The sequence below is a fragment of the Sardina pilchardus genome, chromosome 7 (assembly GCF_963854185.1).
Source record: "Sardina pilchardus chromosome 7, fSarPil1.1, whole genome shotgun sequence".
In the NCBI taxonomy this organism is placed as follows: domain Eukaryota; kingdom Metazoa; phylum Chordata; class Actinopteri; order Clupeiformes; family Clupeidae; genus Sardina; species Sardina pilchardus.
Window position 1 is genome coordinate 16,673,623 of NC_085000.1, and position 26,007 is coordinate 16,699,629.

Below are 26,007 nucleotides of genomic sequence, written 5' to 3' on the forward strand. Positions count from 1 at the left end.
ACTTCCACACCACAACCGCCAAACTTCAACTTACACACACACATACACACACACCGTCTAATCTAGAGAGTTGGTGATGGAGAATGAAATAAGCGCATCATGAGTTAGTATGACTGTATCTTGCATTAAATGAACATGTAAAGCGGCAGTCACAATACAGTCACACGCGCACATCCATTCAGACACAAATCAAACACACAACGGATCCAGTGTGGAGTTCGCCGAGACAGAATCACATCCAAAGCTTACACATTCCAAAGTTAGGGGGAGGGAAACGCTGCTCTGTGTGTGTGTGTGTGTGTGTGTGTGTGTGTGTGTGTGTGTGGTGTGATGGAGAGCCTATCCCCCTGCACTTGTGACTTGGTCAGCTGACTCTCCTTCAGTGTGATTTTACTTTTGGACCTCTAAGGAGCCCGTGGCCATATCCTCACTCCAAACACACACACACACACACGCACACACACGCACACGCACACACACGCACACACTTAGCTAACGGTTAAGTTTGAAGAATTAGGGCAACACACTGAAGCGTTGACGAAATAGTCTGTTAGCATAAATATAGCAAAGTTTATTTCACATTGGCATTTCATTTTAAAAAGATATTTTCACAGAAACTCAACAATAACGCAACATTAAAAACACTTTCCTATCTAAATTAACCTTTTAGAAATCAGATACAAGCGCAATCAGAGACAGAGAATGTGGTCAGTCAGTAAAGGGTGGTAAAAATACTATTGTGTGTGTGTGTGTGTATGTGCGTGTGTTTGCTAAGCGATTTAACCCTAATTTGTTTGAGCATCTGACCTCCCACAGGTCGTATTTCCACAACACTAGACAAAATCCCTTTAAGATCAAGAGCCAAGAACTTTCCCCTGTGTTAGACAACACCAAATAAGCCTTACAGAAAATAACCCAAAACTCACTTCCCTTTAATATCACACCGAGTGCTGCTAGGGTAGGTCGAAAAAGAAAGAAAGAAAAAAAACAACAGTGACTACTGGCTAGAATACATTTGTAACTGGTCATTGAATCCTACACAACATTTGGATCTGTAACGAAGACTCTGGGTGGGTGGGTGGGTTAACTGAGGTAAAACAACACAGCCATGCGGTCCGACCAAAGACACTCTCGGTCTTGGAGAACTTCAGACATGTGACTTAATTAAGGGGAAGCATTCCCACAGCTGTAACAAAGCCCTGTGGGACATCTTGACAAGTCCCACAAGAACACACACACAAGAACCGCTTACAAAAAAGGTTGAAGTAGGATACTGAGGTGGGGGTCCTCTGGAGTGTGAGGTGAAGAGAGGTGAGGTGTGTGTGTGTGTGTGTGTGCGGTGAGGAGTAACAGAAGCGTTCACATTCAACATGAGGACTATTTGGGAGGAGTGTGAATCCTTGACATTATATAGAAACGCCTGTGAGGAACCAAGCGCATCCAAATGTTTTACAGTATTAAAAAAAGAAGCCTCAACGAAAAATGAAAAGGGGAAACACAAAAGCAATTGCAACAGATACAGGTGAGAAATGTTAGAGGTAGAGGAAGCGTGTTTGCATGTAGAGGAGCAATACCTCTAGGGAGCGTGTATACCTATGCCTTTAGAGTAGATGTGTGTGTGTGTGTGTGTGTGTGTGTGTGTGTGTGTGTGTGTGTGTGTGTGTGTGTGTGTGTGAGTGTGTGTGAGTGTGTGTGTGTTGTGTGTGTGTCAACAAACTCACTCACGCATGATCTAACAAGCCAAACCTGCATACAAATTCTCCAGGAAGACTCATCATGAGACTCTGAGCGTGCAGCTTGAACAGAACACAGGCGCACCGCCGTACAGGAGAGCTATGGGTTACAGAGCTACGGCTCAAAGGCACAACAGAACAACGCAACTCAATTAAAAGCCACCAACTAATCATGAGTGAGTAAACAACTCTTCCCTCTTCTTGGTTTTTTTTTGGTGATCTAAACAACAGCACGTGTAATCCCTAACAGAAGGGAATTAGTTCATTAGTTCATGCCCAGTGCCCCATGAGGACACAATAAGCTGGCAAGTCTCTGTGCGATTGTTTATGTTTATATTTACGTCCAACATGTAACAGGGTGGAATGTAAAATGTGCAGTGTATGTGCATTTGAGTGTGTGTGTGTGTGTGTGTATTCGTAAAACTAATAATGTGAGAAAAGGAATGATGAGAAGTGAAGTGTGTGTGCAGCGGAATGCAAAAAGGAGTGTGTCTGTGTGTGTGTGGGGTGTGTGTGTGTGTGTGTGTGTGCAGCGGAATGCAAAAAGGAGTGTGTCTGTGTGTGTGTGTGGGGTGTGTGTGTGTGTGTGTGTGTGTGTGGTGCGGTGGTGTTGGGCTTGGGGTTACGGGTATTTTGTGTGAGTAAAGGAATAGTGTGAGTGTGTGTAGCTCAGTGTGTTAAGTGTGCCTTGGAATGACCACGGGTAATGTGAGCATTGGTCACTCAATATGGAGGAGTTAATAGACAGCAGCTTCAAGAACACTTTCCCTTATCCAACACACCGTATAAAATCCTATAAACATACACCCCTACACCAATACCATGGGATTTTACCTTTTTACGTAGATACTATTAGTGAAAATAAAAAACAATTACAATACATGGATCTTTTAAGTAGGTAAGACATTCTTATGGTGAAATTAAACTGGACTTCACAGTGGCTGAATCTTTAAATGTCCTTTTGCTTGGCGTTCTTCTCAGCTCCACAGAAGCCTGTCCCTCATAATTCCCTGACCACAGCAGACACAGAGATCAACCAAACACATTCATTTCAGTCCATGGGCTCCTTTTGTCTGGTATTCAAATAGCAGCACATGTAACAACGAAACACTGCTTAAAAAAAAACATTGGTGGTGTGTGGTGGATGATCTCGGCTGCTCTCGCTTCATCACCAAATTAAACTGGCTGTTTTTGTCTCCCTCTGCAGGCCACAGGGTGAATCGCTCCTCACTGTGACTAGAGGGGGAAATCCTGTAGCTACAGCTGACTAAGCACCAGCAGCATGGCCATCAGCAGGAGAGCACACAACATGGTGGAGAAGCCATCATGGCTACACTTAGAAGAGTGACTGTCAAAGAGAACTACAATAATACGCTTAGAATGGTGGCTGACACTTCCGTTTAGCATAAATTAAACATAGTTAGTTGGGGGGGGTGGGCTGGTAGTCGAGACAACTGCAGGGACTTAAGGAGTTAAGGATGTTGGCGTTCATAACAACTATGAAGCTACAGTCGGCATCGCAGCCGTAACGGCCACAGTGCCACTACAGACATGGCCCAGTCTGGACACTGCTAAAATGTGTTCCCATGATCTTATAACCGTCTACGAGATTTGGAGTCAAAAAAAGGGTCGCAGCCAATCCCTGCTGCTTGTGGGCGGAGTTGAGTTGAGTGACGGAGGATTTACCTCGGACACGTTTTGTGTGCCTCTTGAGTTTGGAATTTGATTGGCTGCTCATACATTCCTTGGAAGACGAGGGCCAGGAGGGGGGGCCGGGAGCGCGAGCGCGAGCGGCAGGCTAGTGGTGGTTCTTCTGGCCGCTGCGAGTGGTCGTGATGCGAAAGACGCAGATGTTCAGGTGAGTGGCGATCTGGTTGCAGACGCTGACGCAGTACCGCACCAGGTCCACAGCCGACAGGAGCTTCATCAAGCAAGAGACAGATGGAGAGGGAGAGGGAGAGGGAGAGAGAGAGAGATAGAGAGAGAGAGAGACAGACAGAGACAGAAAGAAAAGAGAAAGAGAGAGAGAAATGAAAAAGGCAAGAATAAAAGGGACATTGTGTGATTAATGATTAATCTAAACAGCGTGAGAGCCACTTCTTTTTTTTTAACGGCACATGTGAGCGGTTAGCTGTGAGTTTGTACAGCTGTGAGGGGGCCTCAGGGCACAACAGGCTGCATCTGCACTTACGATGGTGATCCACAGCATGGCGTACTGGTCCACCACCCTCATCACACACTGGTTGAGGCACAGCAGCACCGGGCCTAGGAAGGCCAGGTCATACAACCGCATCTCACTCTTGGTCATGTGGGCCACCTGGATGAAAAAACACATCACGGTTAGGACAAGCCAGGGTGTATGTTGTTGTTTGTGAGTGAGTGAGTGAGTGGCTCTCTCAAACCGCATACTTCTGTTAGCACACTGCTAGTGTGCACTGAGCACTAATGTCCATAGTGCCCACTTTTCCATGGTTAGTTTTGTTCCAAAAACAACACTTACTGTATGTTACAACATTTACCGGACATTTTAGTACGAGTAACTTTTTTGGCATATTTTTTGCGTTATCTGCACTATATACTTACACTGACTATTTGAAAGGTGCAAGTAGGCGGTTTGAGACACAGCGAGTGAGCGAGTGAGTGAGTAAGATCATTAGTATCACATTAGCCCTGTATGCTAAAATATCAAAAGGCAAAAGAGCGGTTTGAATGTGGAAGGCGAGAGCAGACCTGGCTGCGTAGAGAGGCTAGGCTGTGCCCTTACTACAACCCCTGGCAAAAAATATGGAATCACCAGTCTTGGAGGATGTTAATCCAGTTGTTTAATTTTTTAGAAAAAAGCCAGATCACAGACATGACACAAAACCAAGTTCATTTGAAATGGCAACTTTCTGGCTTTAGGAAACATTAAAGGAAATCAAGAAAAAAATTAGTTAATCAGTAACAGTTGCTTGTTTTAGACCAGCCAGAGGGGGAAAAAATATGGAATCACTCAATTCCAAGGAAAAAAATATGGAATCATGAAAAACAAATTGACAAAAGAACACTTCAACGCACCACTAGTACTTTGTTGCACCACCTCTGGCTTTTATAACAGCTTACAGTCTCTGAGGCATGGACTTAATGAGTGACAATCAGTACTCTTCATCAATCTGGCTCCAACTTTCTCTGATTCCAGTTGCCAGATCAGTTTTGCAGGTTGAAGCCTTGGGATGCACCATTTTCTTTAATTCTACTACAGATTTTCAATTGGATTGAGATCCAGACTATTTGCAGGCCATGACATTGACCTTATGTGTCTTTCTTCAAGGAATTCAACAGTTTTTGCTCTATGACAAGATGCATTATCATCTTGAAAAATTATGTAATCATCCCCAAACATCCTTTCAATTGATTGGATAAGAAAAGTGTCCAAAATGTCAATATAAACTTTATATAATAAATAATAATATAAGCATTATTGAAGATGTAACAATCGCCATCTCCCCAATGCCTTTACCTGACATGCAGCCCCATATCATCAATGACCTTGTTGTTTTCAGGCAGTTGTCTTCATTAATGTCAATGAAATGGCACCAAACAAAAGTTCCAGCATCATCACCTTGCCCATTGCAGAAACGCGATTCATCACTGAATATGACTTTCATCTAGTTATATCCACATTCCAATGAGATTTATGAAGACAACTGCCTGAAGAAAACATGCACATTTCCTCAGTCGTTGATGATATGGGGCTGCATGTCAGGTAAAGGCATTGGGGAGACGGCGATCGTTACATCTTCGATAATGCTCAATCCAATTGAAAATCTGTAGTAGAATTTGAAGAAAATGGTGCATCCCAAGGCTCAAACCTGCAAAACTGATCTGGCAACTGGAATCAGAGAAAGTTGGAGCCAGCTTGATTAAGAGTACTGATTGTCACTCATTAAGTCCATGCCTCAGAGACTGTAAGCTGTTATAAAAGCCAGAGGTGGTGCAACAAAGTACTAGTGGTGCGTTGAAGTGTTCTTTTGTCAATTTGTTTTTCATGATTCCATATTTTTTTCCTTGGAATTGAGTGATTCCATATTTTTTTTTCCCCCCTGGCTGGTCTAAAACAAGCAACTGTTACTGATTAATTAATTTTTTTCTTGATTTCCTTTAATGTTTCCTAAAGCCAGAAAGTTGCCATTTCAAATGAACTTAGTTTTGTGTCATGTCTGTGATCTGGCTTTTTTCTAAAAAATTAAACAACTGGATTTTTGCCAGGGGTTGTATAATCGAAGTGAGAATTGAAACAGAGCTGCACTTCCTTCCTGAATATAGTCACCATTGCGACCTAAGGTGTGTATCTATGACAAAAGCCACACACACTGTACTCTTTGTTTGTAGGGTTTCATTTGTTTTGTGTTTCCTTCTTTAGCATTCTTTGCTGCTTTTGTATACTTCTATGTTTTGCTCATTCACTTCATACCTTTCTCATTGAATATTATTATTAATTTACATTATTATTTACATTATTACCACTATCTATTTATTTTACTATTGCTTTGGCAAAACTGTACACTGAACAGTCATGTTGACACATTGAACTGAACTGACTTGACTTGACACGGCTTGACTCGACTCGACTCGACAAGAGAGTAGGACACTCACCACTAGCTTGTTGGTGATCTTGGCAGACACAAAGCCAAAGGCCAGGATGAACAGACAGGGGTGCGTCTGAAAGAGCTGCCCAGAGGACTTGAAGAAGATGAGGGACGCTAGAGTGATCACTGTTCCTATATGGAAGCCTGGAGACAACACACTGGTTCCCTGCAGGGTGGAGAAACCAATGAGCTGAACTGACAACAGCACAGCACAGCTATCTCTCAAACCAACGGATTCAGCTCCACATTAGCAATGACCTTATGAACAAATCTTATAAATCTGAGTTTGGTGTACAGTAGGTATACTCACTGCGATTGTGGAGCCATTCTTGCCCACACCCCCTCCAAAAATAACCCGGAAGTAGTTGGTGCAGGAGAAGATGGCCCCCAGGACTGTAAGTATGGCAGGGATGATCTTAACGGGCATCTGAACTACAGGAAGCTGAAAGAAAAGCAAGGAAGATTATTTACATCCATCCATCTACATTCACACAGAAATCTGACAAAGTTATATTGCAAATGTTGTACATGAACCTAACCTATATATTTTTGTTGTCAACTATGACTTTGTAAACTTTTGTTGATCACTGAGCTCACTAAGTCAGTGCTATACGTCTACCATCACACAGAAACTGAAAGGACCAGGAGAAAAAATGGGAACAGAAATGACTACAGTGAGACATGCATTAGAATTAAAGCGAGAAAAGGAAGGTTATACCATTTCAGTTATCCATATCTCTTGTGTGTTTCTCAAAGATCAAAGACTCAGAGCACAGACATTCCATAGATTTCCTCATTTTTGCAGTGTTTAGTTAATCAATAACTTCATTTATGGTTTAAGGCAAATTGAGCGAGGAACTCCTGAGCGACTGATAATGACACAGATGAAAGTATGGATTCTGAAATGTTTGCTCACTTCGACTACTTCCTTCACTTATTAACTCTGGCAGATTATAGTTATTCATTCTTCCTTGTTTCGGTTACAATCTTCAGTGGCAGTTGAACATTTCAGAATGTCACCACAGAAAATTCTGTGGCTGATGCACTTGGCTCTTTATCTGTGCGCCAGGTAAGCAGTTAAGCCTGTTTCAGTACTGGGCATAAAGCCTAGATACCTTTGCTATTTTCCACATCATGGTAACGTTACAACTGTTTACAGTAATTTCCCGACTATTAGCCGCGGCTTATACTGTACATTGATTTTGCAAAATTTGGTCAGCTATAAGGTTAATACGGGGGGGGGGGGGGGCAGTTAATATGGAGTTAATATGGTTTTGTTTCTTTTAACTTGCATAAAACACTGTCCTGCGGCTTATACACAATGAGGCTTATATGCGGGAAATTACTGTATTTGACAAAGACATACTTCACTTTATGATAATTAAATGTAAAGATTTCAATTAAGAAAGTTAATTCTGTTCATATAGATAGCACTGAATTAGCAACTTATTATGCCTCCTTTAATATCTGCAGTAGGCAGATCCCACTTCAACCCATAACCCACTTTAATTTATTACAGATAATCCCATTTAATCCCATTAAAGTGATCAGCATCAGCAGCCAAATTATTGAAGCATTACCGGAAACTGCCAGAAAGCGGTTCCTCCCACGGCGCCCAGCAGATACATGACTATTATGAAGATCTGAACTTCAGTCACATCAATACTGAGAGGCAAAGACAAAGAGAGCAGAGACTAATGAATCAACAAGGCAAGATCAACGTGGAGATTCACACAAAACACCAACTCATTCTCATACTCAAAATCTCTTAGGAAACAGGTCAGAGTCAGGCCTACAGCTTTATCTTTGGGCTGCCCTACTGGCACCACAGCATGACTGTACTGGGCATGATTGTACACGACATAGAGAGATTGCACAGTGCAAACTGGCAGGGGGAATCTGAGGGAAGCTGTATTCTGTAGAGGAGTTTGAGGCCGTCATAAAAATCAAGCAAAAGCATACACACACACACACACACACACACACACAAAGGGGGAGATGCAGAACCGTCAGTGCACTTACATGCCGAAGCGCAGCGTGCCGGAGACGTAGGTCTGCCAGTGGGCGCAGTAGAACATGAACATGCCCGCGAAACAGCAGAAGAACATCCAGCCGGGATGGGTGCCCAGCTGCACGGCAATGCACGTGCCCAACACCACAAACACTGGGAGGGAGAGAGAGACGGTGGCATAATAAAGCACAACAAGAGAGGAGAGGAGAGACAGTGGAAAGAGGTTAAGCTTCTTTTGCAGTAATGACAGCTATCTGGGGAATTGAGGAAGTGTGTGATATGATAGGCCAGAGCCAAGACCGTAGCACTTTCAGCGCAGTCAGACATTTTCCCCGAGTGCAGCCGAGCACTGCAGAACCCCCAGGAGGACACAGAGGACACACTCACCGGTGGACAGCGAGTCGCAGCCGTGGTCGAACAGCTCCCCCAGTGGCGTGCTACTGTTAGTGCGCCTCGCCTGCTTCCCGTCGATGGCATCCAGAGACTGGTAAATGAAGAGACCCACAGCACAGGCAAAGTACACCCACGTGGGAGCCTGAGAGACAACCAAAACAAGGAGGTTTGTTTTTTCTGCGCTGTGAAACCCGTCCCATTTTAAGTGGGCTCAAGGAGTAGTTTAGGCGGCATCATCATCTGTTTCAAGTCAGATCTTTTCCTCTACTTCCTCTTCCTGATAGCATTGAGTAAATGGCGCTCATGAGGAGAGAGAGAGAGACGGGCGGGTCACAGCTATAGGGGGATGTCAGCTCGAGGGCAACATGTCCGTAAGCCGTTTTTCTGCTCACGCAGAAAGTGCTTTGCCTGTGTGCTTGGAGCAAAGCTGACTTGGCTGATTTTCAAACTCTCACACACACACACATCGCAAGTTAGAGACAAATCTGTCAAGGTATTAGCACCTTCAGATATCCCTGGCTGAAGGTAAAAGTGGCAGAGATTGTGAAGATGGGACAGATAAACCAGGGACAGATAGAAGGGGAGGGGCAAGATAGAGCAGGGACAGAACGATAGGGGCGCAAACATAGCAGTTCTAGATAACGCAGGTATGTCTAGCATGAGGTGGGGGTGGTGGGTGGGCTAGAAACAGAACAGGAAGTATCTGAATGGGCCGGGGGAAAGTTTTATGCAATCAGGCAATCATCAGGAATGGCGGACTTTTCAAGGTTTCAGTGTAGATTACATGTTGACATTGAGGAATACCAAAAGAAGCGTATGATCACACACACACACACACACACACACACACACACACACACACACACACACACACACACACACACACACACACACACACACACACACACACACACACACACACACACACACACACACACACACACACACACACACACACACCGCGTGCATTTCCCTAAATCACCTTAGAAAAACATGACCCATCAAAAAGGTTTACATCTACAAGTTGTATACCAAATAATCCCATCCTTTCCACTGAGACCGATTTTCAGCCAATAAAACCTTCCACTGATCGCACTGCACATCATTACAAATCCACCTAATCCAAGGATCATTACAACTATTCTCAATTCTGAGCCATGTTGTCTTCTCTCTTCCCTCTGCAGAGCAAAGCCAGCACCATTGTTTTGTTTTAAGACAGTTTGGGCGCATCTAGACAAACTGACCGTTATACAAATGACAACCTTATCTCTGTCCATGACAACGAGGCGTAACCCGAAGTCAGAACCTTTTTTGCATCACGGTGGAACTCCTGCTGACTTGCGTCACAGGTCACCTGGTCAACATACCTGCTCGGAGGCAGTGGGGCAGTAGTAGACCAGCACCAGGGTGGTAAGGATGTTGGTGGCAAGGCCCACAATGGTGATGAGGTTGGGTGCGATCCACGTGGGCACGCGCGCCACCAGGCCCTCCCAGTACGGCTGCATGCTGGGCTCCAACAGGGAGCGGCCTGCGCTGCTGTACCGGTGGTCCTCCAAGCGCTTCAGCTGCGGACGCGAGAGGTGCCCGGCCGGCAGGTCCAGCATTCGGTTCAGCACGGACACCCCAGCCTGGGCCCCTGAGCCCGAGTCACTGCTGGAGCCTCCGTCGGAGTCTGTGGGGGCCTCGGCCCGGCCCCGGCGGCTGCGCTTACCGGCACTGCCACTCATCTTGGAGGGTTATGAGCAGCCTGATGATGTGACGTACACTGTTGCTACAGATGCCTCCACCTTGCCCTGCTAGTGACCACTGAAGGAGCACTCCACTGACTATGGGGTGGAGGTAGAGAGAGAGAGAGAGAGAGACAGAGACAGAAAGAGAGAGATGGTTTGTGAAAGGGGAACACTTGACAATGGAAACACACAAACTTGATCATATTTGCAGGCAATCAACAACGTCGGCTGCATATCTTAGGAGAGGCTTACAATACAATATTGTCTGCTGTTAGCAGGACAATAGGGGCCTGTGTCGTGTCATGGCACAACACACCGGCCCGGCTGAAATAACCACTGCTGCTAGCCGAGCACTTTGACGAGTCAAGACCTGAGCTACTAACACACGGCTTCTATTTCTCGTCGCTCTTAACAGTGAATAACGCAAAGGTGTCTACGAGTAATCTGACCAACTAGCTAGATGCATTAAATGACGAGAAAGTGGCGAAGAAGGGTGAATAAACCACCCTTTGACAGATAGCTTCTAAGCTCACTAACGTTTCTCTAACTTAGTTCGCTTGGTCATCTGCCGCAGTTTTCAGCTATGAAGTTACTCACATAAAACAATCTCATACGAACTAAAAGAAAAAAACATTTTTTTTGCATTACGACAGAGAAATTATCACAGGTTCAAGGTATGTGTTGCTAGCCAGAGCAATCTGATCGCTTAGCAATCTCTGTCACTGTTGCTAGCAGCATGACATTATCTTACCTTTCCGATTCCTCCGACACGTCAGGCAACCTCGGAGTGTTTCACAAAATAGCTAACCTACAACATGAACATGAAGGAGATATGTATTACCAGTCGACGCGTCGCTTTGGTCGCTCACAGATGGCCAAGACCACCCTCATTCAACAGTTCAGGGCAGAACGTAATTCATGACACGGAGGCAGGGAGGAATGCTGCATGGGCAGGTCTGTTGATGTGCGCTGTATACTCACAGGAAGTGTGCTAATCTTTTAGCAGAGACGATTGCTGCCCTCTAGTGACCAGCACATGTGATCAGTAGTATTATCCTTATTTGGAAAAATAGAAAGATTACTGTCTAGTCTACCTTTCCTTTCTTTTATCGTTCTCTCTGCATACGTTTTCAGATGGGCCAAGTCAAGAAATGAATGTCTTCTGCATGTGAAATTTACCCTAATCCCTACATACACAGACACACATAAACAAATGAGTTGCAAGGGAAAACAAAATGTACAATTCTAGAGTATTAAATATTTGCAACACATGCTTAAAAAAAAGAGCAGATTTATTGTAGCCAGGTAGAGCATGACATGGCCATGCATGCCTATGTCAAAAGTCAAGGCAAAGAAAAGCATATTTTGATTATTATTAGACAACTGGGCATGCGTTAGACTGTGTATATGGATAAATATATATGTCGAAAATCTTAAGTAAATATACAAAACCGACATTGAACGAACACATGTACGAAAAATGAAACTTCATACTTGCAACCTGGCGTATGGTATGACCCAGGAAGTAATCTAGTCATTAACAGGGCATTGTACGTCACTATGTACTGAAACGATTGAGGTCGAGTCCAGAGGTAAGCAAACAAAACTCATCTCCTCATCTTTACGTGTTGAACAACTTCATTCTCATACACGTTTCTTTAAATGTGCTGGGGTTATATAGAAGTAGATAGTAATGTAGTCTGTGTTGATAACGTGTTGACTCTGAACTTATCACCTGGCAACTCACTTTGCCAAATTTGGCTAGCAATGCAGTTTCAGAAGTAACATTAGCGAACGAGCTAGCTAGCGTTAGCTAGGTTAGTTCGGAGACCAAGCAAGTCGGAAGCTAACATTAGTCACCTATCCTAGGTTGTTTCTTAATAAAGGAAGTAGCTACGAACGTTAAGTACTTTAGAAATTCAGTAATTAAACTGCGCCTGGGCGATATGTGAACTTCCAGAGAGAAAACTGAGTGTTAAACTATAAAATAAACACTTACTTAAGAGTTAATTTTAGTTAGTGCGATGACGGCTGGGGGTTTAAGTAGCCACCATTAGCAATGGAATTGACCAAGTAGCTAACTGGCTAAAATTTGATAGCTTTCTAGTTAGCCAGCTGCACTGTAGACCATAGCTAAAGGCTTGTCATGAAGTAGTCCGTATTGTTTCAACAAGTTATTGTGACTATATTGGTGTTGGTAATGTGTGTAAGATTAATCAGAGAAGTGTCAATAAGTATAGTTCGATGATGGGTGGTGAGACAGAAAGTGATATTTGACGTGGTTAAACATTTGACAAGGTGACAAATAACGTTAGATCAGGTATCAGCCCAGCTAGCATACCACTGCCAACCAACTAACGATACATAGGGGTACATGTTAAACCAGTGTGTTTGGTTGGAAACTGAAGCAGAGCTGCACATTCTTAAAGCTGAAGTACTGTAACGCTCTTTTTGGAATCCAGATTGCTTCCCACTGCTTAAATGTCTAGTATAAACGTAAATCGGTTGAAATGGAAGGTGACACGTTTACGAGTACCGTACAGCTCACATCACAGGCATGAGTAAATCAAGGTTAATCCGTAAAATAATCCCTCCTAACGCAAAACATAGCAACCGCAGTCTGTTGTTGCTCGCCTGGTTCATGAAATCGCGTTTCAGCAGAGTGGTGGAACTGGTTGTTGTTATGTAATTATTGTCATGCTTAACTGACTTCCAATGTTTTTCTTCTGCACTGTACTTCCTCTCCTCTATTTCGGTTTCATGGAGAATGGTTATTTGTAATGTGTAGCCTACACTTAAGTGTTCCTCATACATCGATTATAGTAGGGTTTTACTAAGATTACAGCAACGTCTTGCAGGGAAACGCAAGCCAATGACTTGTCAAATTAAGTTGATGTCTAGAATGGTTTATTTTACTTTATGTGTAGCCTTTGGTATTTGTTTAGTTTGTTTGAGAGTCAAACAGGTTTATCTCCAATTAGACCTGTGAAACTTGCATCCTGGTATTGCATAATACACCTAGGCTGTATGAATAAAAAGGACACTTAATGTGATGATACATGGTACAACATTTTGAGCAATGTTGCTGGGCAACCACATAACCAGTTCCATGTGGTCTTTTGGATGATAATGATAATTTGCCAGCTGAAGTTCTGCTGATTTCTTTCTTCTTCCAATATTAATGGGTAGCGTGCCTGAACAACAACAATACTCAAGAACATTGCTCAGTAACATTCCTCAGAATGTTGCCTTGTGCATCAGCTTCACTGATACAGAACAGAAGAGGATTATGTTTTAGGCTAACTCCACATTAAATATTGATAAGAAGTCCACAGCATTCCAGGGCTACTCATTCAACAGAGCAGTACTTTGACCCACCTGCCTCACCTACAGTACATGGTCTGAGGAGCCCAACTACTCTTACAGCCCTCATTACAGTACACACACTCACACCATCCATACTTTTAAGACATAGCATACATACATAGCATATAGCTTTTAAGACATAGCATACAGTCCCCCGCCACCCTTTCCAGCCTATTGCTTAGCCCTCTCTGGTCTCCCTCCCATAGTGACCATAACCATGGCAATGACGGGCCAGTCGTCCTTCACCACCATGAGTAATCACACCAAGGAGCGCGTCACCATGGCAAAGGTGACGCTGGAGAACTTCTACAGCAATTTGATCGCCCAGCACGAGGAGCGGGAGATGAGGTGAGCGCTTTGCTGCAGCTGTCGTTAAATGTATTCTCTCACCACCCTGGGATGGGTGTGGCGACATGGTGTAGGTACACAAACACTGGGCAGTAAACATCGCGTAATAGTTAGTACTGGAAGCAGGATTATAATGGGATGTATGTAAGATCTCTGCTTGGCCAGTCATAATGGAGTCCTTACATATCATTTGTGGCTAAATAATTGATAACTCTGATCAATTGCATGAAAGCTACTCCATTGTCTCATTTAGGCAACAGAAGCTTGAGAAGGTCATGGATCAGGAAGGATTGATTGATGAAGAGGTGAGTTGATGTTACGTCTAAACCCTGAAATGCTCTTATCTCTTATCATTTAGACACTCATGCCATTACTTTCTCAAGTTGAACTGGTAGCAGCATGTGTGTGATGTTGTTTTGTCTTGTCATCTACTTTACACAACTTCACTGTTGTGTAATGTCCTGTGTAGCGAGATGTGAGAATGAATCTCTGTACAGGCCAGTGAAAATGAATTTCCTTCAAGACGACAATAGACCTCTGAAGTTTGCCTACAAAACAGCTACCATCTTTGCCCAAATAAGGAAAATAAGCCCAAATTGAGATTTTTTCTATGGGAAAATAACATGGGTATTTTCAATTATCGCACCTATTAAACTCTCGCGGGGATGATGACATTAATGCAGACGTTTTTCGCTACACAGTTTTGTCCACTCCACTGCCGTCTAGTGGATACTGTGATCTTCGGTAGGTGAAGACAGCACACTTTGATCTTTGCTACCCCAGAGCTAACTTACAGTGCAACTTGCCATAGGCAGTCAGCTTCAATTAACTCCTGGATCTCCTTATATGGTCAAAGATGGCAGCTTTGGATCCTTTTTGAAGGCAAACTTTAGAGTTCTATAAACAAAACTAACTAACTACGTCACTTCCTGTGCAGAAGCGACTCCGGCGTTCACAGCATGCCCGCAAAGAGACAGAGTTCCTTCGGCTCAAACGGACACGCCTCGGACTTGAAGACTTTGAGTCACTGAAAGTAATTGGCCGGGGAGCCTTTGGTGAGGTGAGATCTTCAGCTGTTTTCAGTCCGCCACGTGACTCTCCTCCTACTGTATGTTTATAATTGTCCTCAAATCCCTCAAATGTACCTCTTCCCTCCCTAATAGGTGCGTCTGGTTCAGAAGAAAGACACAGGGCATGTCTATGCCATGAAGATCCTTCGCAAGGCAGACATGTTGGAGAAGGAACAGGTAAGAGCCAAACTTCACGCCCTCACAAACCCCTTGCATTCATACATGAAGGGACTAGCGCACACTCTAGATTAGAATGCCTCTCGGGAGATCAGGCACACCCAAGTAGTCATGAGATTTGTATAAAAATAGGATGCAGCTCAGAGTGCTTGGTCAAAAAACATAGAACAAACAAATTAAATACAAACAAGTAAACAAAAATAAGATGATAATAATAAAAAAAAACAGTAAATAACAAACCTACACCCACATACTGGAGTTCAATGCTGTGTGTGGCCATGCAGGTGGGGCACATCCGAGCTGAGAGGGATATCCTGGTGGAGGCAGACAGCCAGTGGGTGGTGAAGATGTTCTACAGTTTCCAGGATAAGATGAACCTCTACCTCATCATGGAGTTCTTACCAGGAGGTGCAGTATATTTGGATTTATGCATATGTATATGTTTATTTGATGCTCATTGAGCTCAATGCAAATCAACAGGCTAATAGGCCAACTGGAAAAAGCACCATGCCAATCTCTAGCTATGGTCAAGGATATGTGATGATGTGGGGCTATTTTAATTCCAAAGGCCAAGGGAAATTTATGGGGATGCATAATATCCTAGATCCATGAAATAGCTGGCCTTTAAAAATAAAAATCTGCCTGCCCCTATGTTAACCCTATGTGTTAAATTCCCATAGGGTTACATAGGGGGTCAAATAATTCCTTCCCCTAGCATTTAAGGAAAACATTTATCTATTTACGATACATTCTTCAATCACAAAGAAAATTGGTGTCCTTGGCGGTTTGATTTTTACTATTTTTTTTTTTAATTAAGGCATTAAGATCAATTGTCAAATGATGATTTTATATTCCTGTTTTAGCATGGTATCAAATACATGTGCTCCTCACTGTATATAGGCAGTAATAGTGAGACGATTTAAAAAAGAAATGACTCCAATCCTACTCCTATTATCCTTATTCAGCCAAAACAGCAAGACTTTACTTACAGTGTGTCCCAGTCCCCTGTATGCTTCAATATTACGCTGATTTTAGAAATGCTTGAGGTCTGAGGGAGAGAAAAGTGTCCCTCCATATGTGCCCCATGCACAGAGATGGAATTGCTCCGAACTGTGCTGGCTGCATTCCACTGGAGCTTTTCCCATGTTGCTGAAAGTGTGTGTGTGTGTGTGTGTGTAGGAGACATGATGACGCTGCTGATGAAGAAGGACACCCTCAGTGAGGAGGCCACCCAGTTCTACATCGGGGAGACGGTGCTGGCCATCGACTCCATCCATCAGCTGGGCTTCATCCACAGGGACATCAAACCAGACAACCTGCTGCTCGACTCCAGAGTAAGTGAACGTCCCTCACACAAAAACACTGCGCTTTTCCTTTTTTAGATAGATAGATAGATACGTTATTGATACTTTATCTATCTAGCTATCTATCTAAAAAAGGGAAAGTGCAGTGTTTTTCGTACAATGGATGCGTTTTCCAAAAGTTGCAATACTCCAACATAGTAAAGATGGTGCACTTCAGCAGAGTAGGTACTATTTCTATTAGCGGCAGGATACATATAGAGAACACGTGTCTCAGGCATTGAGCCAGAGAGGGTTAAAGCGGAGGAAGGATCTTTGATTAAGCCTTCATCAATGTCTGACTTCTCCATTGCAATTCCTTGTTGTAGGGATGTCACATTCCATTCAAATGTATTAACATATAAATTCTTAAAGTAAAATTGAAATGGAAAAAATAAAACTGAAACTGTTATAGATTTCATTCTCCAGATGCAATGCATATCTGTTTCCCAAATGATCTATAGACCTTCACATACAGTATGTGTGAATACATTCAATTTAGGAAGTAAGAACCAGAAATACCAATAGCAACCATGAAAAAGACACTAATGTTTTTGTGTAATGCTAGACAACCTCTAAGCTATGTGTTTTTAATTTTCGAATCATGCATTGTACTGTTTTCCTGAGCATAGTCTACTGTGGATAAGTGGATATCAACCCATGACAGTGTTTCCCCTAGAACTTTTTCCAGCAGTGGTGCTAGGGTCTGTCAAATACTGTACCCCAATTTCAACGATGACATTGGCTGTTGTGCTTTTAGAATGTGGAAGTAGGCCTAATTGTGGTGACATTGCTGATCATGTGAAGATGTTGCAGTGGTGCTGAAAATCCAGCCGTGGTGCTGCACCACTGCTGAATACATTGTAGGGGAAACACTGCATGTAGTGTGTTGCAGTGGCGTTTTGCAACTTGAGACGGTTAATAAGTTCTGTTTGTGTGCCGCAGGGTCACGTCAAGCTGTCGGACTTTGGGCTGTGCACTGGTCTGAAAAAAGCCCACCGCACAGAATTCTACAGAAACCTCAGTCACAACCTCCCTAGCGACTTCAGTAAGTGTGCGTACACCCACTTCCTTACTAATCATTCTGTTTTGGGGTCAAAAGTGTGTTGTTGGTGATGATGAAAGTGAGAGATGGTGTGTGCAATATAGGTGAGGCCCTATGAGCTCTGAGTGGAGACGTTGCGGGTGAAGTTGGGAAAGAGTGAAGCTGGGCGCTGCTACTAGGGGTTTGGTAACAGCAGTGGCTTTTTGGAGATGTTGTGTATTGGATTGAGTTGTGGGCTTACACATGTGAATGTGTGCAGTGGTCACTGACTTGTGTGTGTGTGTGCGCACGCTTTTCTCCTGGTAGCTTTTCAGAACATGAACTCCAAGCGGAAAGCCGAGACGTGGAAACGAAATCGGAGACAGCTGGTGAGACACCCCACACACACACACACACACACACCGGCCTCCTAAACACACGCTGGACTGAGGTCATCTTTTTAAACACAATCAGCCGTTGTTTGGACACGGTGATCTCTGTGCTTTGAAGTCTGAAATGGAAAGATGACTCTGACTGACAGCTAGCATGTGGAGTGTGGACAGTGGTCACACTTAGTTTCTTCTCTGCTGAGACAAACTCGGCCAGTGATGCCCTCTAACCTGTCAGGTTAAAAATTAAGTAGCTTGTCATCAGAACAAGGGGACGACTGAACTATGACCCTTGAATAATACACTAGGCGGTTGTTCAGTAATCCATCTCTGGATACATTGAGTTTGTTTTATTATTATTATTATTATTATTATTAGTTCTCTCCCTGTCATGTCTCTTCCTTGATGTATGGCTGTCGTTACAGGCCTTTTCTACTGTGGGGACCCCGGACTACATTGCCCCAGAGGTGTTCATGCAGAATGGCTACAACAAGCTGTGTGACTGGTGGAGCCTAGGGGTGATCATGTACGAGATGCTGATTGGTGAGTTAAAGCGCTCTACTGTACTCTGTTGACGGGTGATCTGTTAGGGGTCGTGTTTAGGCTTTGGGTCATCAGTTCAGAATGTTTAGAGAGTATGTTTAGAGAATATGTTTTGATGGATGCAAGGCACTGGTCAGACTCCAGGCCTCAGAACAAGGAATGCTGTTCATGCTTGTGGACAGTCAGTTGCAGTGTCTTGCGTGTTATTAGACATGCTAATTTGTGTGTGTGTGTGTGTGTGTGTGTGTGTGTGTAGGCTACCCTCCCTTCTGCTCTGAGACTCCTCAGGAGACGTACCGCAAGGTAATGAACTGGCGGGAGACGCTTGTATTCCCGCCAGAGGTGCCCATCTCGGAGAAGGCTAAAGACCTCATCCTCAGGTATTGTGCTTTCATTCCCTCAGGATTCCCCTTCCTCTCACTCTCCACTCCCCATCTGCTCCAGCACGAGCCATTTGCACTGGGAAGTATCTTATCTATCTGAAAACCTCACCCAACCACCTCAATACTTTTAAACTACTAAAGGGGGAAAAACGTACTCTCTAATTGGATGATTTTTCAAATACCAAGGTCAAAACATGCCGTGCTCTCCTGTTGAGAAGTCTGATTGTATCTGCAAGTGCAACTCTGTGTCACATGCTGCTGTGTTAATGCAGGGATGTTTTGGCCGGGATGTTTGTCTAGTCAGCTCTATTTTCACCTAATAAATTAAACCTGAAGGAAAAACTGACCTTGGTGTCCTCAATGGTAGCTACGGGAATTGTCAAGTTATTCTTTTGCATGTGAAATGTCCAGTGTTGTTGCTGGATATGAACCCAACTCTCTGTTCTCTGGTGTAGGTTCTGCTGTGAGCCAGAGCACCGCATCGGCACCACGGGAGTGGAGGAGATCAAGACCAATGCTTTCTTTGAGGGAGTGGACTACGACCACATCAGGTACCACACACACACACATACACACACACATTTAAATAATTTTATTTGGATCCAAAACAAGGAAAAACATGATTCAAATACTTTAGGAAGAGTCATTGTCAGCACCCACACACACACACCAGCAGGGCTGCCAAGTTTCAGAAAATGGCAAGCGTGAGAGTTCGTCAAGTGTGAACTTATCAAGAAAGAGGCAAATAAATGCAAATAAAAGTGACAATTATTGACTTAGCAGCCTTAACGTTAACTTGGAAAATCAAGGAAAATCAAACAGCGAATCAACAGTGAATAAAATTTAGCAAACAGTAGAACATTTTAAATCTAATTGTCGGAGTCGGCGCTGTTGTGTGTTTGAAAGATAAGTTAAAGGCGCCAAGACCCGCCTTACGTTGCTTCTGATTTGTTTCAATTGCGTGATGCCATCCGTGGTTGGTGAGATTTAGGCACAAAGGACTGATGGATTGGTTATTGCTGTCAGTCAATCAGAGCTCGGCAAGGCAATGACCAACGTTTATCATCATGAAAAACTATAGTGCACTGAATGGGGAAATATTTTGCATGAGAAATGTCAAGTATGGCGTGTGGTGTGAGAATGGGTCAAATTGCGTGACTGTCACGCTCAAAGCGTGAGACTTGGCAGCCCTGCACCAGCCTCCTGCACACACACACACACACACACACACACACACACCAGCCTCGTGCATTTGAGAGGTGCTGTGGTCAGGACTCTGATACTTGGAACTGTGCCCTCAGGGAAAGACCTGCTGCCATTCCTATTGAGATCAAGAGCATTGATGACACCTCCAACTTCGATGAGTTCCCGGAGTCAGATATCCTTCAACCAACAGGTACTTGTTTCTAATATCGATTAGCCTATTGCTATTGGTTTATTTAGAGGATTTATACCTTTGCTTAATTTCCGTTCGTCCCAGTCGGTCAAGAGAGCACTTGGTTATATTGAGGAGCTTGTTGGCAGTCTTGTTGATTGGATGTTGCGTGATATGTTTTGTTTTGTTTGTTTTGTTTCTTGTAGTGGTGACCACCAACCACAGCGAGGCGGACCTAAAGAATAAGGACTGGGTCTTCATCAACTACACGTACAAGCGCTTCGAGGGCCTGACGGCCCGCGGGGCCATTCCCTCCTACATGAAGAGCAGCAAGAGATAGCCCTCCTCACTCCTCAAGTCCCCGCACTCCTCTGCAGAGGACTCTTTCCTGAGGACTGGTCGCTGCGGTCTTCTGGATGTGGACTCTTTCCTCTACGCGTTCCTTGTCCTCCTCCTCCTTTTTAAGGGATTTTTAAAAGTTTTAATCTTGCTTTTTAAAAAAACAAAACAAAACAAAACAAACAAACAAAAAAAAAAAACAGACTCACTCGAAAGGTTGCGACCTTTTGCCGGCTAGGCCTCTGCTTCCATTAGGAAGGGAAACGGGAAGGTTATCAGTCATGGTCTCTCTTCCTTCTTCCCCCTCCTCTGATCCACTTGATTGTCAGGACTCCGGCGGCCTACCTCTTCCACCTCTGCTCTGGGGGGGGGGGGGGGGGGGGGGGTCGGCCCTGATGTCCGAGGCTCACTCACGCGGAGGGGTTCTTCTCCTGCCGTCTCAGGGCTTCCACCTGCCTCTAGAACCTTCCACCTGCCTCTAGAACCTTCCACCTGCCTCTAGAACCTTCCTCCCAGCTCCACCGTTTCTCCCACGTGGGCTTTACATCTTTACATTTCTTCTCTTCCCAGCCACATCTGCTATACCTCTATCTCTCCCGTTCTTCCTCTCTACTTTACTTAACCTCTCTCTCTCTCCTCCATTTCTCCTCTCTTCTTTCTATCCTCTCTGTCCTGTCCTTCTCCATCTCCATCTCTTGATGCTTTGTCCTCACGTTCCTTTCACACCTTGTGCGAGTGTTTGGGCTGTTGTAGTGTCACGTGTGCCTCACTCTCACCAAGGGCTTCTCTCTCTCTCTCTCTCTCACTCTCTCTCTCTCTCTCTCTCTCTCCTTGTTAAGCAAAAAGAAAATGTCTAGACACTGGAGCCTTTTTGAGCGAGCTGGACCTATGTAACTCCCTAAAGGAGGAGGAGCGGAACGTGAGCTTCTCTCAACCTTTTTCAGCTTTGAATAGCAGCAGACGGGCGCAAGGACGGTGCGAGACCTGCACCCTAACCACGCCCCACTCACATTCAACCAAAGACCTGGAGGACTGAGACAGTTTCAGGACCAGTAGCTGACTGTCTTGTCTGTCTCTCTCTTTCTCTGTTTCTCTGTCTGTCAGTCTCTACTTCACTCCTTTTGTCATTCCTGTGTCTGAGTGCCGTCTCTTCTCAGACTCTCAGCATTCCACAACCTTTGGCACGCGTGTGCACATAGTCGTGCTTTGACACAACTCCATACGTAACCTCAACTTAACCTATTTCACAGGGAACACACTGGCTGTCAACACTTGAGACTTTTCCATCTGCACTTCCCATTCCTGCAAGTTAAAAAGTACATTTGTCAAAGTACTTTAGGTGTGCCCAAGGGCGCCCTCTTCAGGGCTCTGTGGGTACAGCCGTTAAAGTGCATGGAATGGCTATGCAGATGTGACTGAGTAGTGATTCTCTAAACTGCTTTACTTGTTTTGTCAAGGCAACTGAAAGTTGTAAAAACCCAGTGACTTGGATAACTGGAAGCTGTTAGAAATGAATTATGTTTTGAGGTCAGACGAGCATACACAAAAGTTTGACATCATCTAGATGTGGGTCTTTCTGTCCAGCATGCAGACACGATTTCTGTACGGCAAACTATGTATGTATTATTTAAGTGCAACTTAATTCTCAACTGCAAACACTGGTGAAGAGTCGTTAATTATGTACAGGAAAAAAAAGAGCTAGGGCTTGTGGTTTGAGACATACTCATTTGAATGTAGATGACCAGACACTGGAGTCCTATGGACTTTTGTCTCCTGTCCTGTCTTATATGGAGATGGTCTGCTGTCTGTCTGATCTGGGATTTGACCTTTTGATTCTAGATCACTTCAGCCCTCAGTACCGTTCCTCTTCTCTCCAGCGCAATAAGGCTCTTATCTGTATTGAATGCTATGAGTGCTAGGTAGTTAGAGTAGCATAGATAAGCATATCACAATAACCCTGAGATGCTGTTTGTTGTTTGAGGAGAGGACGCCTTGAGTCTAGGTCTGCCGTGAGTTAGTCCTTGGATGCTGTTATGTTCCGGAATGTAAAATCAGGACCAATCGGCGGGTCGTGTGTGCAGAGCAGAGCATGTGGCGGGGTTTTTTTTTGCGTTTTTGTGTGTAAATATGTGCACAGGAGCATGTGTTGTGACCTGTTTGGAAAACACAAACAGGAAGTGTGTGTGTGTGTGTGTGATATGCATGAGCTGCACAGCTCTTAGGGGCGGGGCTTCTGCAGGCTAGGATTCCGCCACTGATGCATGCTGGGTAGAGGCTGATTTGTAAAGCAATTGACTTCTGGGGAAAGTTTTTAAATTGTATTTTTTTTTTTTTTTTTAATTATGCTGCTTGAGTAGGTTTTTTTGCGTGATTGTTTGCGAGTGCGGAAGCTCGTATGCATTAGCTGTTAAAATTGATGAGGATTTGGGGATTTAAGTTGGGACACTGTTAATGGGAACCCTCCTCACACTGCGTGTCATCAGGCTCTCTGTCGACTCACAGAAGGGACACAGACCCAGCCGACCAGCCAGCACTGTGCAGAGTTACTCATGTTAAACCGTGCAGACTCACTCAGCTGGGATAACACTGTGCCGCGTTCACTCACACCGAGCTTCCCCGACACTGCTGCCTTATTACCTTTTTGTTAACTTACTCAACACTGTGCTGAGTTAAACTCTCTGATTCTGTACAGCATTAAACACCACCATCACCAGCAGCACTGTACTGCAGGTCCTCTTCACCCCCCCCGCCCCAGCACTAAATCTGTAAACCACCAGCGCTGGATTGAAATGGGAGTGATCCTACCAGCCCAGCATTAGACACACCACAGACACACTCAAATCACCAGCACTGCATTAAGGTCTGCACTCGGCACAACACAAAGCATGTTACACAGCCTGACAGGTCTGCTGTGCTCAGCGTTTGCATAGTGGAGTGCCTAACGGCAGTGGGCAGCGTGCGTTTGCTCTTGTGAGTGCTGGCTTGTTACGCAGGTGTTTTTGTGTTCGGCTCCCCCTAGTGTTTCGGAGGCGTTTACCAAAACTGTGGGTCTGAACCTGAACGGCCAGTGGTCATCCATTGGTGCCCAGGATTTCTCAGGATGCGGGAGGTCTGTGTGTAATGCACTGTGCTACTGGTGTTTTGGTGAATGGGCGTGTGTGTCAGCCTGCCAGTAATTCCACTCAGAACGGACTGATACTGGCAGGCTGGACGCGAATGAAATTACTTGCCTGTGTGGGGGTGGGGGGAAAGTTATTTGCCCAACTGGGTGTTTGTGTGTGTGGTGATAGATCACTGAATGGCTAATACTCAAATTATGCACTTTTTCAGGTAGAGAGTAGATTTATTGGTGATAAAAAAAACATTTTGCCTTTTTCTGCCCTTTTTCTTCATTGATTGCTGGTAAAGGTGTAGTAATAACCAGTTAATGTACAGCGATGAGACAATGAGCATGCATGTAGAAAGCTGCTTAGGCTGTTGGAGGCTTTTGCAATTGTTACTGGATGCGTAATGTTGCTTTTGGGTTCTTGCCCTTTGTTTGAGCACCTTTCTGTGGATGGTTAACAGCTTGTTTTTTTTTGTTGTTGTTGTGCTGAAGACCAGTTAAAAGCAATAATAAAGCACCTCATGACATGAAACCCAATCAAGCGTGTACTGTCCTTGCTGTCCTTTGGGTCTTTGTGCCCATAGATATAGACACCCAGATTCAATTCTGATCTGCGGCCATTTCCCAAATCCACCCCATCTCTCTCTCCCATTTGCTTCCTGTCTCTTCGGTGTGCTAACGACATGAAGGTTAAAAAAAAAGCCCAAAATATTTACTTAAAAAGCTACTTCTGTATGAGTTGTTGTTCATGTTCATATCCTAAAACGAAGCCTAATTTTAACATCTCTGACTATATTTTGAGTTATCAATTTGTTGACCTCTTCACAATATTGATGTTACCATAACTAGCCTCATAACACCATCGAGCAAATGATGATAGACAATGATCTATACAATGATAGACAATCTGACACTATCAAACACAAAAGGGAACGTCTTGATATGGTCAAAGTGTAAAGCATTCAACAAAGCAAAAACTGGTTACTTTGAAGTATCTAAGATCACATAAATTTGCTTTTAGTTCGTTCTACATACAACAATTCTTAATTACAGTGCATGAAAATGCACTGTACTGTTCTTCCTCGGTCTTCTTCTTCTTCTTCTTATTATTATTCTTCTTCTAACGCACGCAATTCAGCTTCAACCGTTTTACGTAGAAACTTCATTCAAACGTTGTTGCGTAGGTCTTGCTTATGCCATGCCTGCTTTGTATTTTTCAACTTTGTAACTTTTATACTTTTTAAACTATGAGTTAAAAACTATTACAATTTCCCCCATAGACTTAACATTGCTCATTATGACATCACGGCAGCAATTAGAATCTTACGCCAGGTGGCCGGCCACCTGGGCACCAACTGTCAGTTTCTCTGGCTTTAAGCATACAGTCTCTCAGAAGACTACACATATCCTGTTAAACTGTTTCCTCTGTCCACAACTGTTTCAAAATAAAAGTCCTCAATGCAATAATACACTATTAAATAATTTAACCATTGAAACTACTCAACTATTGAACTCTTCAACCATTCCAACTGTCAGTTATCATCCACTATGCCTCCAGTCAACTACATGAAACCTCCATGTACCTAGCAACCAACATAGCAACCATTAAAATTAAGTGTTTATTACCGTTTCCATAGCAACCAACATGATTATACTGCAGTAACTTCTTGTTTCTTGATAGTGGCCACCATGGATACCCTAGCAACAAATGTTTCAAAATAAAAGTCCTCACTAGCAAGTTAGCTAGTTAGCATGGTTAGCATAGTTAGCATTGTTAGCATAGGTAGCATTTTTAGCATAACTGCAAAAAATCATCAACTAAGTTAGCTAATCAACCTGGTTAGCATTATTAGCAAATTTAGCATTGTTAGCATAGTTAGCATTTTTAGCATTACTGCTAGAAATCATTGGTTAAGTTAGCTAATCAACCTGGTTAGCATTGTTAATAAAGTTAGCATTGCTAACATAATTAGCATTTTTAGCGTAACTGCTAGAAATCATTACCTAAGTTAGCTAATCAACATTTTAACATGAATATAAATCATTAGTTAA

At 43.8% G+C, this 26,007-nt stretch overlaps 2 protein-coding genes across 4 annotated transcripts; one reads left to right on the top strand and one right to left on the bottom strand.

The window, feature by feature from the left end:
• Window positions 1-545: 545 nt before the first annotated feature.
• LOC134087444 (choline/ethanolaminephosphotransferase 1-like) lies at window positions 546-11,927 on the bottom strand. 2 transcript variants are annotated; one of them, XM_062540942.1, is made up of 9 exons: window positions 11,337-11,927; window positions 10,133-10,591; window positions 8,760-8,907; window positions 8,384-8,525; window positions 7,942-8,026; window positions 6,672-6,803; window positions 6,369-6,527; window positions 3,925-4,050; window positions 546-3,654 (listed from the first exon to the last, which is right to left on the bottom strand). In XM_062540942.1, the coding sequence occupies exons 2-9, from the start codon at window positions 10,490-10,492 to the stop codon at window positions 3,532-3,534; spliced, it is 1,275 nt and encodes a 424-aa protein (XP_062396926.1). In that variant the 5' UTR covers window positions 10,493-10,591; window positions 11,337-11,927; the 3' UTR covers window positions 546-3,531. The 2 variants fall into 2 exon arrangements, with proteins under 2 accessions (XP_062396926.1, XP_062396927.1); XM_062540943.1 differs by having other exon boundaries at window positions 11,247-11,927.
• Window positions 11,928-12,043: 116 nt separating this feature from the next.
• Window positions 12,044-24,492, top strand: stk38a (serine/threonine kinase 38a). Of its 2 annotated transcripts, none has more exons than XM_062540940.1 (14): window positions 12,044-12,087; window positions 14,068-14,209; window positions 14,463-14,514; window positions 15,147-15,269; window positions 15,373-15,456; window positions 15,741-15,864; window positions 16,636-16,790; window positions 17,742-17,850; window positions 18,148-18,209; window positions 18,635-18,752; window positions 19,009-19,132; window positions 19,591-19,686; window positions 20,437-20,531; window positions 20,717-24,492. In XM_062540940.1, the coding sequence occupies exons 2-14, from the start codon at window positions 14,079-14,081 to the stop codon at window positions 20,848-20,850; spliced, it is 1,407 nt and encodes a 468-aa protein (XP_062396924.1). In that variant the 5' UTR covers window positions 12,044-12,087; window positions 14,068-14,078; the 3' UTR covers window positions 20,851-24,492. The 2 variants fall into 2 exon arrangements, with proteins under 2 accessions (XP_062396924.1, XP_062396925.1); XM_062540941.1 differs by having other exon boundaries at window positions 17,742-17,844.
• Window positions 24,493-26,007: the final 1,515 nt, after the last annotated feature.